At 38.6% G+C, this 15598-nt stretch overlaps 1 protein-coding gene across 1 annotated transcript in view; it reads left to right on the top strand.

Annotated features, from left to right (window-relative positions):
* Positions 1–14510, top strand: part of LOC138952393 (neuroendocrine convertase 2-like) — a 153946-nt gene extending 139436 nt beyond the window's left edge. The window contains exons 10-13 of the mRNA XM_070324062.1: positions 748–848; positions 2130–2363; positions 4057–4221; positions 5095–14510. Coding sequence (XP_070180163.1) covers positions 748–848; positions 2130–2363; positions 4057–4221; positions 5095–5398 — 804 coding nt within the window. The 3' untranslated portion in view covers positions 5399–14510. The remainder of the gene's footprint in view (positions 1–747; positions 849–2129; positions 2364–4056; positions 4222–5094) is intronic.
* The last annotated feature ends 1088 nt before the right edge of the window (positions 14511–15598 follow it).

Here is a 15598-nt window from a genome sequence, read left to right as displayed (position 1 = left end):
CCTTTTCGTTTCAAGCCTTAAATGGAAGCATCGTTACAAAAGGTCGGCACTAGGTAGTGGAAATTATCTCTGAACGCATGAATAGCCATTAAATACAGAATGAGTTGGACGCGACGGAGGCTTACAAAGAAACTTTGCGGTCTGTCGCTCATAAAGGAGAATGGCTTCAGGTAGAGCAACAGAAAAGGAAAAGATTTAGTAGTAGATTCCAGAAGGTTTCACTGATAGATTCGTTGAATATAACTTCTTTACGGTATATAAACGATCACTTAAACTAAATTTATTACTGAATTGTCCGGGCTTTTAGAATTCATTTCATTCACATATGTAGCATAAAATAACGTGCTCTGTGCAGAGTTGGACGTTCCACGCTTCTTTGTGTGCGTGTGTGTGTTGTGTTTTGTTATGTTTTGTTTTCGTTTGTTTGTTTGTGTGTTTGTTTGTTCATTGTCTGTTTGTTTGTTTGTTTGTTGTTGTTGTTGTTGACGTACCGTGTTTGGCATATTGACATAGGTGTTAGTGAAACAAAAATAGTTAACCAGAACATTCCCACTCTACACAGAGAAATGCAAGACTGTTGATGTGTGTTTCTCCAAGAGAAATGATGCTCCTATTCTATTAAAAAGAAAACCTGGATATATCTCAATGATATAATTTCCAAGATGACTTTGCAAGATAAGGCATGTGTCTTTGAGAGCCAAGTTTACTTATGGATTATTGAAGGGAAGACTTGTGTGTGTGTTGCAGGCCACGACAGATCTCTACAACAACTGTACTGCTAGCCATTCCGGAACTTCCGCTGCCGCACCGGAAGCTGCGGGAGTTTATGCCCTTGCTCTGGAAGCAAAGTGAGTTTTCATTATCGGATTGTTCCCCTTTTGTTTAAAGCTTTAAATGAAAGCATCGTTACAAAAGACCGGATGTGGGTAATGGAAATCATCTCTGAACGCATGAATAGCCTTTGAATAGCCATGAAATATGGAAGCAAAGTGAGTTACTTCCCTTGGGCATCTGCCTTTCCAACCTTTTAAACCGGGCGTGTTTTTGTGTTCTGATTTTTTTTCTTGTTGTCCTTTTTCCCAATCTATCTTTCTGGTTCTTTGTTTCTTTGCTTGTTATTTTTTTTTAAATCTTCAATCGTTTGTTTGTTCTGTGTCCTCTTCGGCATTGTGTAGCAGCAGCCTTTCAATTGTATACATGTACATGTGAGAAAGTGTGCAACTGCCCCAGTTTTTTTTCATCAACAAAAATAATTCCATTGAAAGAGGAATGCTACGTTGATTATGCTCCAGTGTGCGACTAAGTCAGTTGTATTACATGTTATACAAAACCTGTGCACTGGTCCAACGGAGAGAAAGCTGTACTAGATAAATCTGAACTTTATAAATATTTGATAGCGAGGATTTTGGATGACAGGTTTATGGATTAGTTTTTTGCACATTGCGCGTTCAGACCAGGGAAGGAAACTAGGTGTGAAGCAAAAGCAAGGAGGCAGTAGATAATGTCTTTTCCTTTATATCTTTTTGTGTCAGTGTATCCGTGGATATGCCTTTTTCTTTGTATCTAAAAATATCCAGGTTGTTTATTTCTCTTTACATTGAAAGGAAAAGATAAACTAACAATCCATTTCTAACTAACACCCAGGGGAAGCACAGGGTACACGTGCACCCCCCTCAAGCTCCAAACAAAAAATAGATGTTTTTGTACTTTGGAATTGTGTAAGATGATTCCGTGGCAAATTCTAAGCTCAGATGGCACCAGATAGCACCATTTTGCCTCTTCGGACAAAAAGCGGTCGGGCGTTGCTCGCCCAAGATTTCAAATAAAATCAAATAAAATCAAATCAACTTTATTATTTCAATCTGAAAAAATACATTGGTGGCGCATAAACATGACGACAAGCGGGCGACCAAAACATAACATTAACATAAATGTACGATTCTTATATAACCAACAGTCTCGATCAATACAAATAACCTCCCCAAAAAGGATGTAAAAGATTATTTTAAACATTAACACTATGAATTCTAAAAAAAAAAACTAAAAAAAAACCTATGAATTCTAAGTGCCTCTCCTTACAACCTAACAGATCCGCCTCTGTAACACGATCACATTCTTTCTCATGACAGCAAAAACCTGACCTGGAGGGACATCCAGCACCTGACGGTCTTGACGTCAAAGAGGAACTCCTTGTACGACTCCAACGGCGTGCACAAGTGGCAGCTGAACGGAGCTCGCCTCGAGTTCAACCATCTCTTCGGCTACGGCGTGCTGGACGCTGCGGCCATGGTGGACCTGGCCAGCCAGTGGAAGGGCCTGCCTGAGAGGTTCCACTGTACCGCCGGCAGTGTTACTGATGAGCGGTGAGTGGGTATTTGTGTTTTGTGTGTGTGTCACATAGTCCATATTCAGTCCATTTCATAATCATATAACCAAACGGTAAGTGTTTTTTTCTCCAAATGTTTATACTGAATGCATCTTTAAAGGCACAGTAAGCCTCCCGTAAACCATCACAGATACTGTCAGGCTTTTACACACAGTACAAACACCCTTCCATTTGAACGCTCACCGAACGGGAACATCCTGGCTGCTTTCCGTCGAGAGTGAGACATTTTCAAAGAATTCATTTTCGTGGACCGTCTGTTCTACAACCAGGCGTCTCGTTCTGGCGCAAGAACTAACGTTTAAAACCTAAACAATACATTGACAGATTGTAACACAAACATTCTTAAATCATAAAAGATTTCTTTTTTCATCAAGACAAGATCAGTACAATTCGAAGTTTTGAAAGTTTAAAAAAAAGATTGCCCGGAAGCAGGGTCACAAAAGGTCGTCTCAAAGCAGACGATTTTTCTGCATAGTGCTCGCTTTTTTTTAAGCCAGTCGCCGCCGACAAGTTCATGTGACTCGCAGCCGTTTGTTGCGTTTTAGAATCAGAGGTACACAATAACGTGCTATTGCAGATACATCCAGTCGCATTGAAATCACAAACTGACTACTAAATTGTGAAAAAAAGGAAAGTGGATTACACGGGTTCACGATGGCTCAGGGGTTAAATAAACCACTCATTTGTGTGCGGCTTTTGGAATGTTCTCTTTTTTATAACGCACGTCTGTTCTTGTTTGAGGGCATCAACAACACATACTGTATTTCTAGCTTGATTTTACTTCCGGTTTTTGTTTTTCCGAATTGTTTTATTGGTCCTGCTACGTTTCGAATAGTCACTGACCAAAATTGTCTTGGTGTTTCTATCCTGGTTTTAGGACACCGACCTTGTATAATGCTTTGTCTGTATTTCTAACCAAAAAAACAGGAGAAATGATCTGTATCGACGTTCAACCTATAAGTTTCTGGGATAGGTTTCCATGCCGATTACATTACCCCATGTGGATGCATTTCTCTTTTAATTTGATTTTTTGTTTCTTCCTTGTTTTCTGTTTTGAAATAAGGGTGAATCTGTGGAGGCTAGTTTTACTGCAACTTATCATATCCTTTACGTTTTGAAATAACGGTGAATCTGTGGAGGCTAGTTTTACTGCAAATTATCATATCCTTTACGTTTTACGTTCTGTCTCCAACATGATACCCACTCTTTTTCTCACCTAGCTTTGTTTTCATTTTTGCCTTCAGAAAGCTCTCAGCCGAAGCTGTTTCAAGATTGTGTTTATTTCATTGGACCAGCTGCCCCAAGTCCAATTTTTTGTTCTTGTTCTTGTTATTCTTGTTATTCTTGTTTTTCTTGTTCTTCTTCTTGTTATTTTTCTTGTTCTTGTTCTTGTTCTTGTTCTTCTTGCTCTTCTTTATGTTATTGTTATTGTTCTTGTTCTTCTTCTTTTGTTGTTCTTGCTCTTCTCCTTGTTCTTGTTCTTGTTGTTGTTGTTGTTGTTGTTGTTCTTCTTCTTCTTCTTCTTCTTCTTCTTCTTCTTCTTCTTCTTCTTCTTCTTCTCTTTCTCCTTCTTCTTCTTCTAATCATTATCATTAATTTATTTTATTTTTTACTTTATCTTATTATTATTCATTCTATTATAATATTTTATTTCATTTTGTATTTTGCAGTGAGTTCTCCTTCGGCCAAAATATCCACATGGCCATCGACTCTGACAGCTGCGTTGGGACAGAGAATGAGGTCAACTACCTGGAGCATGTGCAAGCCTACGTCACACTGCGCTCCTCCTACCGCGGCACTGTCACCATGTACCTCACTTCGCCCATGAACACCACGTGAGACACTTTGTTTCGGTTCAAGTGGGCTTGCATCAGTCTGCTGTCTGTCTGTCTGTCTGTCTGTATGTCTGTCTGTGTGTACCTCACTTCGCCCATGAGAATCATTTGAGATACTATTTTTTTCATAATAGGTGGGGCTTCCTCTGTCTGTCTGTCTGTCTGTCTGTCTGTCTGTCTGTCTGTCTGTCTGTCTGTCTGTCGGTCTGTCTGTGTGTACCTCACTTCGCCCATGAGAATCATTTGAAATACTATTTTTTTTCATTATATGTGGGGCTTCCTCTGTCTGTCTGTCTGTCTGTCTGTCTGTCTGTCTGTACCTCACTTCGCCCATGAAAACCACTTGAGATACTATTTTTTCAGCTCGAGTGTCTGTCTGTCTGTCTGTCTGTCTGTCTGTCTGTCTGTCTGTATGTCTGTCTGTAAATACTATTTTTTTTCATTATATGTGGGGCTTCCTCTGTCTGTCTGTCTGTCTGTCTGTCTGTCTGTCTGTACCTCACTTCGCCCATGAAAACCACTTGAGATACTATTTTTTCAGCTCGAGTGTCTGTCTGTCTGTCTGTCTGTCTGTCTGTCTGTCTGTCTGTCTGTCTGTCTGTACCTTACTTCGCCCATGAACACCACGTGAGATACTTTGTTTCAGTTCCAGTGGGGCTTCCTCTGTCTGTCTGTCTGTCTGTCTGTCTGTCTGTCTGTCTGTACCTTACTTCGCCCATGAACACCACGTGAGATACTTTGTTTCAGTTCCAGTGGGGCTGCTTCTGTCTGTCTGTCTGTCTGTCTGTCTGTCTGTCTGTCTGTCTGTGTCTGTCTGTCTTGTATGCACTCAGTTTCAAGCCATACTATATATTTCTTCTTCATTTTGTTCAGCTCCATGATCCTCAGCCAGCGTCCCAACGACGACGACGACAAGAACGGCTTCACCCGCTGGCCCTTCATGACCACCCACACCTGGGCCGAGGTCTCCAGAGGCACTTGGAGCCTGGACGTCGTCCTCGAGCCCATCCTGGGCCTCAAGAACAACCACGAGACCGGCCTCTTCAAGGAGTGGACCCTGGTTCTCCACGGCACCAAGACCGCCCCGTACGCCAACCAGCCCCTCGCTGTGGAGGGCGTGCACGAGAAGCTCGAGATGGTCAGCCGCGCCCATGAGAGTGGAGTGGTGATGGTCTAAGGGGCTTGTTTGGGGATGAAGGTAGTGGAGGAGGGGAAGGGAGGTGGTTGTGGAGGGTGGTGGTGGTGTTGTTGGGTGTTTTGGGGGTTATTGAGAGAAAGAGGAAGATGGGTTTTTGTTGGTGTTCATCCACCTTTGAGGTTTTTTTTCTTGTTTACAGTGAGTCAATTTTGTTTATTTTTTTTTATTTATTCCAATATGTTGTGAATGAAGTGCACATTTAGGTAAATCGGTATCATTGTTGGACGGATACTTTATTCGTTTTTTGTACTTAATTTATAACTATGATTTTTGAAGGGCAGAGTTTACTTCGAAAGGTGCGTTTTTGTTTTATTTTAACATAAATAAACGTGTGTTACCAATGTGTGTTGACAATTTCGAGCTATCGTGATTTACTGATTCGCTAATTTGTGTTTTAAGTTTGTCTCTATCTTTCATATATGTTATGCGAAAGAGATTCCATTGTCACTGAAACAGAAAACTTCGATGGTAAAGCTTAACCGCGTGGTGGGGGAATACGTAAAGATAATAAGACTATTACTAGTAAGAGTTATCAAAGCAAGGCTTAATACGAAGGCCGTTTGGAGGTTCGAGAGATAATGAGTCGGATTTCTCTGCGCATTGAAAGTTTTGATTCATAAGATTTCGAAAATTCTTAATTTTTTTTTAACAACACCAGCTTCCTCTTTCTCTCATACTCGATGCACCCTTCTGCAAAGATATAATGCACGTTGTGAGTTCTCCGTGCGCCCATGATGTTGATCTAATGAAAGGGAACACACAGAACATAGCGTTTAGATGTGGAAACACATCTCTTAAAGTAAACCGAAACATCTTCACTTGAAAGCGGCATCTCTGCTCAGTCAATTCACAAATGTTATTCTTGTGAAATTGCTCGCTTGTGTGGATGAAGGTTTCTACGGTAGTCTTCGACTGTTTTTTTAACGGCAATGTTCTCGGAAGATGTGTTGTTAGGTATTCACTATTCTCAATACTGACGAGTAACACGTGCCTGCTTAGGACAGATGGGAGACAGAACTGAGTTTCTCAACAGAAGCTACTATTACTAGAGATGTTCCACTCGATGCGTTTTGTTCTGAACGTTCTTGGTTGTCATGTCAGCATGTTTTCTCGTGTCACCGTAAAAAGTCTCCAAAAACTGAAAAGAACTGTTTCGTTCCATCTACAACGGGTTAAGAAAAACAAAACCAGGGACTGTTAATATTCGTACAATATATAAATATACGGGAAATATATTAGGTTACGATTTTTAGGTTTTGTTGTAAGGTGTGATATTTCTTGTAGTATACAGAAAGCAATCGGGTTAGATGCAATATATCGTGTATAGATAGCAGTCAGAATAAGCTCTTGGACTAGAACATTCCCAGCATGTGACAATGCATGTGATATCATCATGTTTCAATAGAGTATTCTTGGATTTGTACAGAACACTCTTAAAGTTATTCCAAATACTAATTATATATCATTTGTCATTTACAATCGCCTCGATGCAGACAGTATTTTGTAAATCGCTAATCTAAAAGATGCTACTGCATATTTTGTTTTACAAGAGTTAGTTGTAACATGTTCGTGCGCTTACTAGACGAGTGTTATAAAGGTGTCATCATCATTTGTTTTTTCTTATCCTAAAATGTATGACTTCTTGTGATTCATTCATCAGAAGTATTAGAAACATCTACATTTTAATGATTCAAATGCGCATGTAACAAAACAGAAACCTACAACACACGGAATGCTTACTCTTCTAATAATATTGTTTAAGCTCAATTTTGTTTAGCTCTGTGATGAAAATTCACTTTTCTGTTAATTTTTTTTCCCCCGCTGACATCAATAATTAAAATCTATATTTTTGTTAATACTGCCCATGTTCGCCTTTTAAATTGTGCGTAGGTTATTCCCCATCGTTTAACCCTCCGCAAGCGACATCTGTACAGATATATGATTTGTCTGCGTCAACAGGTCTAGATATAGACTTCCTGTTTTCATCTATAACATTGCTCACTGTGTTAATTAGTGATTGATTGTTGTCAGTCGTTTTAAATTGTGATACTTTCAGGCAACCGTTTTGTGTGTATGTGCGTGTTAGCATCAACTGTTTGTTAAAACGTTGTTTATTCTAACCTTAGTACTTTGCGTATTCATTCAATTCTAACACTTTGTGGAGGTATCTGTCTCATCTATTTGATACTGCGGTTCACAGGACTGGGTTCATTTTAGACGTGTTCGCGTGAGTGATTTATCTGTAGATCATTAGTTACTGATATTTTACTCTTGAATTTCATTTTTCGTTTAAACAAAAATAAAAGAAGCAGAGCAGAAATACCATCCCCTTCCAACTTTCCCCCTTCATTGACTATGACATTGTTGATATTTTATAATTTCAACATGATTGATCTTTGGATAAGAACGTTGCCCTAGGCTGTCCGTCTGTCTCTGTCTGTCTATTCGTCCCTATTTGTGGTTTGAACAGATTGATTATTTGGGTTTAGTACCTGTGTCAACTTCAAGTCTACACAAATGTCGTTCTTGTGAGAGCGTTATTCCGGATTTGTTGCATGGATATTTATTAGTATTATTGTTTGAAAGTATACACGAGCTGAGACGTAAGGTGATGGATTGTGCGTCAACGCCGTTGACCATTTAGATCAAAAGATAACGTTACACAATTTTACACATGAATCAATATTTACAAGCAATCGAATAAAAGCAGTCCACGTTGTTGGATGGAGAAGGTATTTCTGCTGTCTGTGATGTTTCACTCTCTTTTGCTTTCCGGTATTTTCTGTTTTCTGTTTTGTATAGTGTTGGTCCACTGCACAGATAACAACGCACACGCAGAGCACATGTGCAATCGCTTTCATTACTGAGCTTGTTAGAATAAACTATGTTGGCACCTACTTTCTTTTGTTGGAGAGTATATCTATGTGCTGGAAGCTGAGCCAAACTTTCTCATTGGAAATCTGATGTGTTTTGGAGAGTATATTTACATGTGCTAATCGCTTAAAGGAATATTTATAGTGTTAGGGCTCCTATTCATTGTTTGACGAAATTATATCCACGCAAAGGGATTTATTCCGGTAGTTAACACACATTGTCTAATTCTGACGGGACTATGATCATTTTTGACAAAATCGTTTTCTGTTTATTGTCGATGTAGGGACATGTATCAACGGATTTTTTGTAGGTATTGATGCCAGGTTTTTGTTTGTGGAGTGGATCCCATTTTATTTTGAGTTGAGGAGAAAGGAAACGTGCATGATTGCTTGTGCTTGTGGTTGTTAAGAACACTTCCTATATACTAGTCCCACCTAAATCACCTTGTAATATTTATAACCTGTCTGTGGTTATCTGTGGTTGACTTAATTGTGTTGATCGTCTTTTCGTTCTAGACATGCATTTTACGCGTTGAGGGCATATTTGCAATAAGTCTTTCAAACTAATTTCAACCCATCAGCACCCACAAATACACATAACCTTGAAATCATTGACAGTACACTAACAGACAGTCTTTTTGTTTTATTCTTCTTCAGACAATTTTTTTTTTTTTTAACTTTTAAGTCAAACTGTTTTATTGTATCTCTGCACTGACGGAATTACTTCCAACAATTATACTTGTTAAGCGCACATAACTTTAACATGATTCCAAAATACACAAACCTTCAGTATTATTACACCTATTCCTCGTTTTATTTTTTCTTTGTTAGAGTTGATTTTTCATTCTCTCGTTTTGCGCACAAGAGCCCAGAAAATGGGTGTATAATGCTACTTATTTCCTTGCCTTTCTGTCTCTTTGTCCGTCTGTGTGTTCTTCAGGCCATCCCCTTCTGTGTGATACAGACAAACGCACACATGGACGCACAAAGAGACACATAGGCAGAGATAAAGCCACTTTCAAACACACACAAACGGAGGCCCACTCAAACACTTATTAACGCACACACACGCATACTAACAAACACACACACACACACATACACACACACACAAACACACACACACACACACACACACACACACACACACACACACACACACACACACACACACACACACACACACACATCTCCGCTGGCCGTGACGCTCCCAAACCTACATCTTTATCACTGTTGGTGATTTACTATTCAGGTTGTGTTTCTTGCGGAAAAAACATAATTTCTCACGCAATCATAATCTGATATTGCCACTTTTCTCATCAAATCACACAATTGTCGTTCCTCCGCGGTATTTTGACTTACAAATACACCCTTCTTCACTGCGAACGCACAATTAGCGAAATTCAAATGTATAGAGAGATTCTGAAAGGGACATCCATCACGAGGATGACATGTCAATCCAGGCAAGTGACATGTATCCAGGGTTAGCCGCTATCGTACAGTTCGATGAAGTTGGAGGACCTTTGAATATTTTTGTTTTGAAATTGTTCAACTCAGGGTGGTTTTGTTTTTTGAATCTTCAAATTTTAGGTAAATGTCTCGCAAAGATTATCACACGATATATCTTTCTTTTTTTTCTCGCTCTCCCACTTCTTATAACGTACCCCCTCTCGCTATCTCTTCACCCCTCCCGAAGTACATGGGTATGTGTGCACAAGTGCAAATACTAATAAACAAATTAGCATTTGAGTTTGTGTGAGGTGTCTTCTTCCACAATCCTTCAAGGTGGTATATGCGCTTGACTGATGTACTAATTAATCTAAAAATCATAAGTTAATATACCGCGGGGAAGATCATATCGTCAACATCAATTTCATCAAATAAAAAAAATATGTATATATATATATATGTTATACATACACGCCTGTGTTAATTAAGTTTCCATACGTTTCTGTGGGTCGTGCACGTGCAAACACTTGCGTGTCATCCAGTAACTGACGTCACTATAGTCCTTCCTGACATCATCACTGTTGCTGAGGATGCATTTATCGTTTTCTCTCATCTTTAAAAGCTATCCATGTCTCTTATCTTGACCTTGTCAGTTGCATACACATCTGAACATACTGTCGTGTTACATTTGTCGTGCTCACCTGTTCCTAAAAACTATCCACGCCACAACTTTCAAGTATGTCACTCGCATTCACAGCTGAAAGTATTGCTTCGTTCCTTAATTGCAAGGGCTAAAATAATGGCATGGGAAACTCCGCATTCTCCAAAGAGGTACCTCTCCATTTGTTTGTGTAAGGGCACGTGTGAGGCTGTTTTCGTTGTTTTTTTTAATCCTTTTTCGAAAGAAACGAACATTTTTCTTTAATCTATAGTGTATTACATTTTGATTTGCGTAGTCTTAATTTGTTCAAAATAATATGCAAAGTTTGCTTTATTGCGAATTAGGCTTATTCTTTTTAAAAGGCCTTGTTCACCTTGGTGTCAACTAAAACAGAGGATTTTGTAAAAGTACGGAAAGCCAAATAGCATTCCTTTGCTACCCTACAGCAATCGATAAAAAGTTTTGACACTTACAACTTTATTGACACGAAATTGAACGAGAAAAAAAGTCTACTTGAGAATTTCCCTCTACCCCCAAAATAAACAATCAAACAAGCAAAAACAAAGCTTTACTAACTTAACATCGTAATCGAAGAGTGGTTCCATACACTCGACACTTACGTGACAACCCGGATGTAACGACCTTACAATAATGGAGTGCTACTCCCACGTACTTGTCTCTCGATAAGTTCTCTCCCTTTTCTTTTTTTTTGCCCGGCAAAGTTGTGTTCTCACAGCATGCAGTCTCGTCAATTTAGCTTGAAGACGAATGCCAGGCTAGCGAGGTTTCGGTCATTATTCAGTCCGCACATGTATATAAGGGCTTAGTTTATTCTTGTTCCTATAAGCACTTACATTTGAGTGAATGAACATATTGGCAACGTTGGTGAATATGTGTTTTTTTTCCTTTTGCCCTTCAAAGCGAAATAATAGACTAAACATAAAAAATTTTAAAAAAGCTCACGACCTCCCAGTTCTACCTTATTCAAGATGGACGTCAATTTCTTCACCTCTACCTCTCCCCTCACTCCCTCCACCCACTCCCTCACAGCCCCCCCCCCCCCCCTCTTTTTTTCTCTTTAAATCCTCTTGCTCTCTTCTGACCTTTACCCAGCACCCGTCAGAGTGTCAGAAGCTGTCATAAGGGGGACTTTTCCATTGCGTTATGCCTGCTAGCAGAACATATTTGCTATCTACAGTGCTAATAGAATTGCAAATGGCGGATTTCGCGACCATTACAATTATTCGCGTTTATTATTCATGGCCAAGTTGTATGCACGTCAACGTCAAAACAGATAATACAATGTTGTAATGAATTCATCCGTTGCAGAATATTGCCTGCCAAACTCAAATGAGGCCTCAAGTAAAGTTGTATACAGGCCTAAGTTGACATCGAGCAAGTATATGTTTCAAGAAATTCGGCCGTTGAAGAATATTGCTTGTCAAATTCAAAGGAGAAGTTGTTTATTTATTGTTATTTTTTAGGATTCTGTTATTTTGGGAAATGTAATACACTTTTGCGTGTCTGCAATTTAAAGATTGTTCTTGTGTCGCTTCCTATCAAACTTTGAAAAGCCCTCAAGGGTGACCCTTTGGATGAGTGCAGGGACATTTCGAATTTGAGACGTGGATAGCTTTTAAAACGGAGATGCCCATCAGCCTCATTATATATCAAAGATAGGCTGTTCGTTGATGTGTATATTATTGTCCTCATTGTGTATAATAATTGTAGAAAGGAGCTATATATAACATTCGTATTACACGCTAAAATACATTAATCATGATGTGATTTTTAATTTTTGTTGTTGTTTGTGTTTACTCATTATTATAATCTGATCAATTCATCATTCCGTTCAATCAACAGTTTTGTCTCAGTTCTAATTGTAGAGTCAGAACTTCTGTTATGTTAATGTATATGTTAGTTTGTACAGATATAAGTTACTGTGTTATTTGTTAATCTGTGTTTTTTGTAAGATTTTTTTTATTTTTATGTTGGTTATTTCTAAAATAAAACTTTAAACATTGTCTCACTCCTTCATAATGCTGGACTCAAAAACTTGATCTTGAACCCTTCTCTATAAATATTGGCCAAGTGTGCCTGCTTCACGTTACCGTTTAAAATGAACAAAGCAAACACAACGGAGTTTTTGAATTTTTGTGAGGATTTTAAAAGCAACTTAAACCTCACATATAAATTGCAGTCGTTTTGTTTCTTCTCCAACACGTTCACAGAATTCTTTTTTTTTTACAGGCACAGTGTTACAGTAGTCGAGGAGTAAAAACGATTACAATTACCAAAAAAACTGTGTCACAATTTAATTGTATTTCTCGTATTTTTTCTGAGCATAACTCTTTTTTGTTTCTGCCCAGGTTTTCTTGACATTTTTGTTGACTCATGACAACAAACTGATCTCAGTACGATTTCTTTTTTTCTTGATTGTTCATTATTTTCTTTTTGTTGGATAGCAATTTTGCAATAATGTTGCAGGATGTTACCTTGTTTTTAATAGTAGTGTCCTATGTTCTGTGAGTCTTCGTATATATATTCGTGTTTGTAAATACCTTGTTTATTGTTATAGACATATATAATCATGTTATATGTAGGGGTGTACATATTTCTTAATGCTCAGCCAATAATTACCCAGCGCGTATTGCAAAATCTTGACCTAAAATATCATTCACAAAATAATAAGAACCCGGCCACGCCAGCCATGCGCTCATTCTTTCCTTTTCTCTCTGTCTGTCTCTCTTCCTGATATCCCCCCCCCCCCCCCGCGCCCATTCTCTCCTGCTAACACATGCAAACTCATACAAACAGTAGACAGATATATGAATCTTTTGAAAAACAAAAATGTGGCATTTAACTCTTTGCACGCTTGCCGCATACATTGAAAAATAGCATGCACTTTTGTGCGCGAGGTTATATCGGCATTCCGAATTTGTGTCGTTGCAGAAATAATGCACCTGCTGGTCACAATAACAAGATTTGTTTTCAGCATTTATGCACACCGTTAATCCGAAAGGTCCCAAAAGTATTCGTGTGTTGAGCAAATATTCAAACAAAAGGATAGGCCATGATCAGTAACTGATCAGTCCTTTTCTTCAAAACGCCAATGATTTCATTTGCAAAATGCAATGCAATCCTGATACACAATAGATATAATCTATAATCACACAAATTCAAACTTAACGTGCAAGATACACAACCTCTGTTGATCAAATAAACCTCTCCTCTTAAGGTGGAGATTAAGCCAATTAATACCTACGAAAGTCACAGTTTTCAATTGCTTTGTGCATCTTTGTTTCTTGACCAGTACTCTTGATTTTGGTCCCGTTGTGTTCCTAAGACTCTGCACTGTCCTTTGACATCAGGCTCACTGTATATAATTGGATCAAACACATGATAACCGCTAAAGAATAAAGTAATTAGTTTTTTCCAATTAAGGTACATACAGCGACTAATTGGAACCTGGCAGTGAGGATAGTATCACCGCAACAGTTGGTCTTCATCCTTATGAACTCGTCTACGTATGTTTGGTTTTAATTATTTGCAAGAGGATGCACATATTTCGGAAAATATGAAATGCAAATGGCCGCCATTATGAATATGTTGTCAATATCTACTTCCTCTAGCAGATAATCAAAACCGAACATACGTAGACGGGTACATAAGGATGAAGACCAACTGTTGCGGTGATACTATCCTCACTGCCAGGTTCCAATTAGTCGCTGTATGTACCTTAATCGGTAAAAACTAATTACTTTATTCATTAGCGGTTATCACGTGTTTGATCCAGTTATACACAGTGAGCCTTATGTCAAAGGACAGTGCAGAGTCTTAGGAACACAACGGGACCAAAATCAAGAGTACTGGTCAAGACACAATGACGCACGAAGCGATTGAAAACTGTGACTTTCGTAGGTATTAATTGGCTTAATCTCCACCTTAAGCTGGTACCCTATTCCCCAAGTGAGTTCTGAAGATATGTTACTGAATCCCCATCAACCCAGTGAAATCCTACAAAGAGCACAGATATCATGTGATAAAATATATTGGTTTGTCTTGTGTAACACGTTCAATAAAAAGAAAAAAGTTCCTCAGCAACAACTATCATTGTGGTACCGATTCTGTTCGCGCGCGCGCGTGTGTGTGTGTGTGTGTGTGTGTGTGTGTTTCCATGCAAGTCATGCTCAAGAGAATATGTGATCACAGACAGACAGACACACACACACACACACACACACGCACGCACGCACGCACGCACGCACACACACACACACACACACACACACACACACACACACACACACACACACACACACACAGGGACACTCCCAAACGTGAATACATACTTTATATTGCGAGTAAGCAAACCAAATACTGTAGTACACAAATGGATGGAATAGAACTGGTTTATTTCAAGCTGATTTGTTTGCAGAATTTGACAGAAGAGACTAACTGGCTGACAACAAATTACCAGTTTGGAGTCTGTTATTGATAAATATAGAGATCAAAAACAACATTTAATGTTTATCACAAGTCGTTCTTATCACAGAGTTGAGATATAAAAATATAATTACAACAACAAAAAACACGTTAATTTTGATAAAATGCTAAATATGTTTTCTTACAGATAATAATTTGTAAACAGAGTGGTGAAGTGATTTATTCACCCAAAATTGAATAGAGAATAAAGGCATCCGTGAAAACGTTCATTTAAAAATTGCATCCATTCTCAAGAAGACGAGGTGTGAAAGTAAAAGGCAGCAAAGCACTCTCAATTACAAGGCAAATATCTATGCTGGTTAAAACATTGGGGGAAAAAAAGAACAAACCACCTAAAAAAAATAAATACATTTAAGTATAAATGTAGATTAACAATGCAACATGAGTTAAAACTAGACTATACATCAAATACCAATCACACTTTGAATCCTGACAAATAATTACAAAAGTGCAAATAGATTGAACTACTGCTAAGTGAAAGAACGTTTAGTGTTGAGGTTCTTAAATCATGTTTGTTTGAGTGGACCGAATGCGGGACCCTGCGGTCAGAAACGTGTCAACTTCGAATCATGACAAATGCAGATGTTCAAAATTCGTTGACGTAACTCGTGACATATTTAAATGGAACCATACTAAGCAATGTGCGTTAAATTCCAATCTGACCACTTCGATTCCTGTCGTCGTTCTCTC

Source organism: Littorina saxatilis, linkage group LG17 (genome assembly GCF_037325665.1).
Source record: "Littorina saxatilis isolate snail1 linkage group LG17, US_GU_Lsax_2.0, whole genome shotgun sequence".
Lineage (NCBI taxonomy): Eukaryota > Metazoa > Mollusca > Gastropoda > Littorinimorpha > Littorinidae > Littorina > Littorina saxatilis.
Note: the sequence above shows the minus strand (reverse complement) of the source record. Positions and strands in the feature narration are given on the sequence as shown.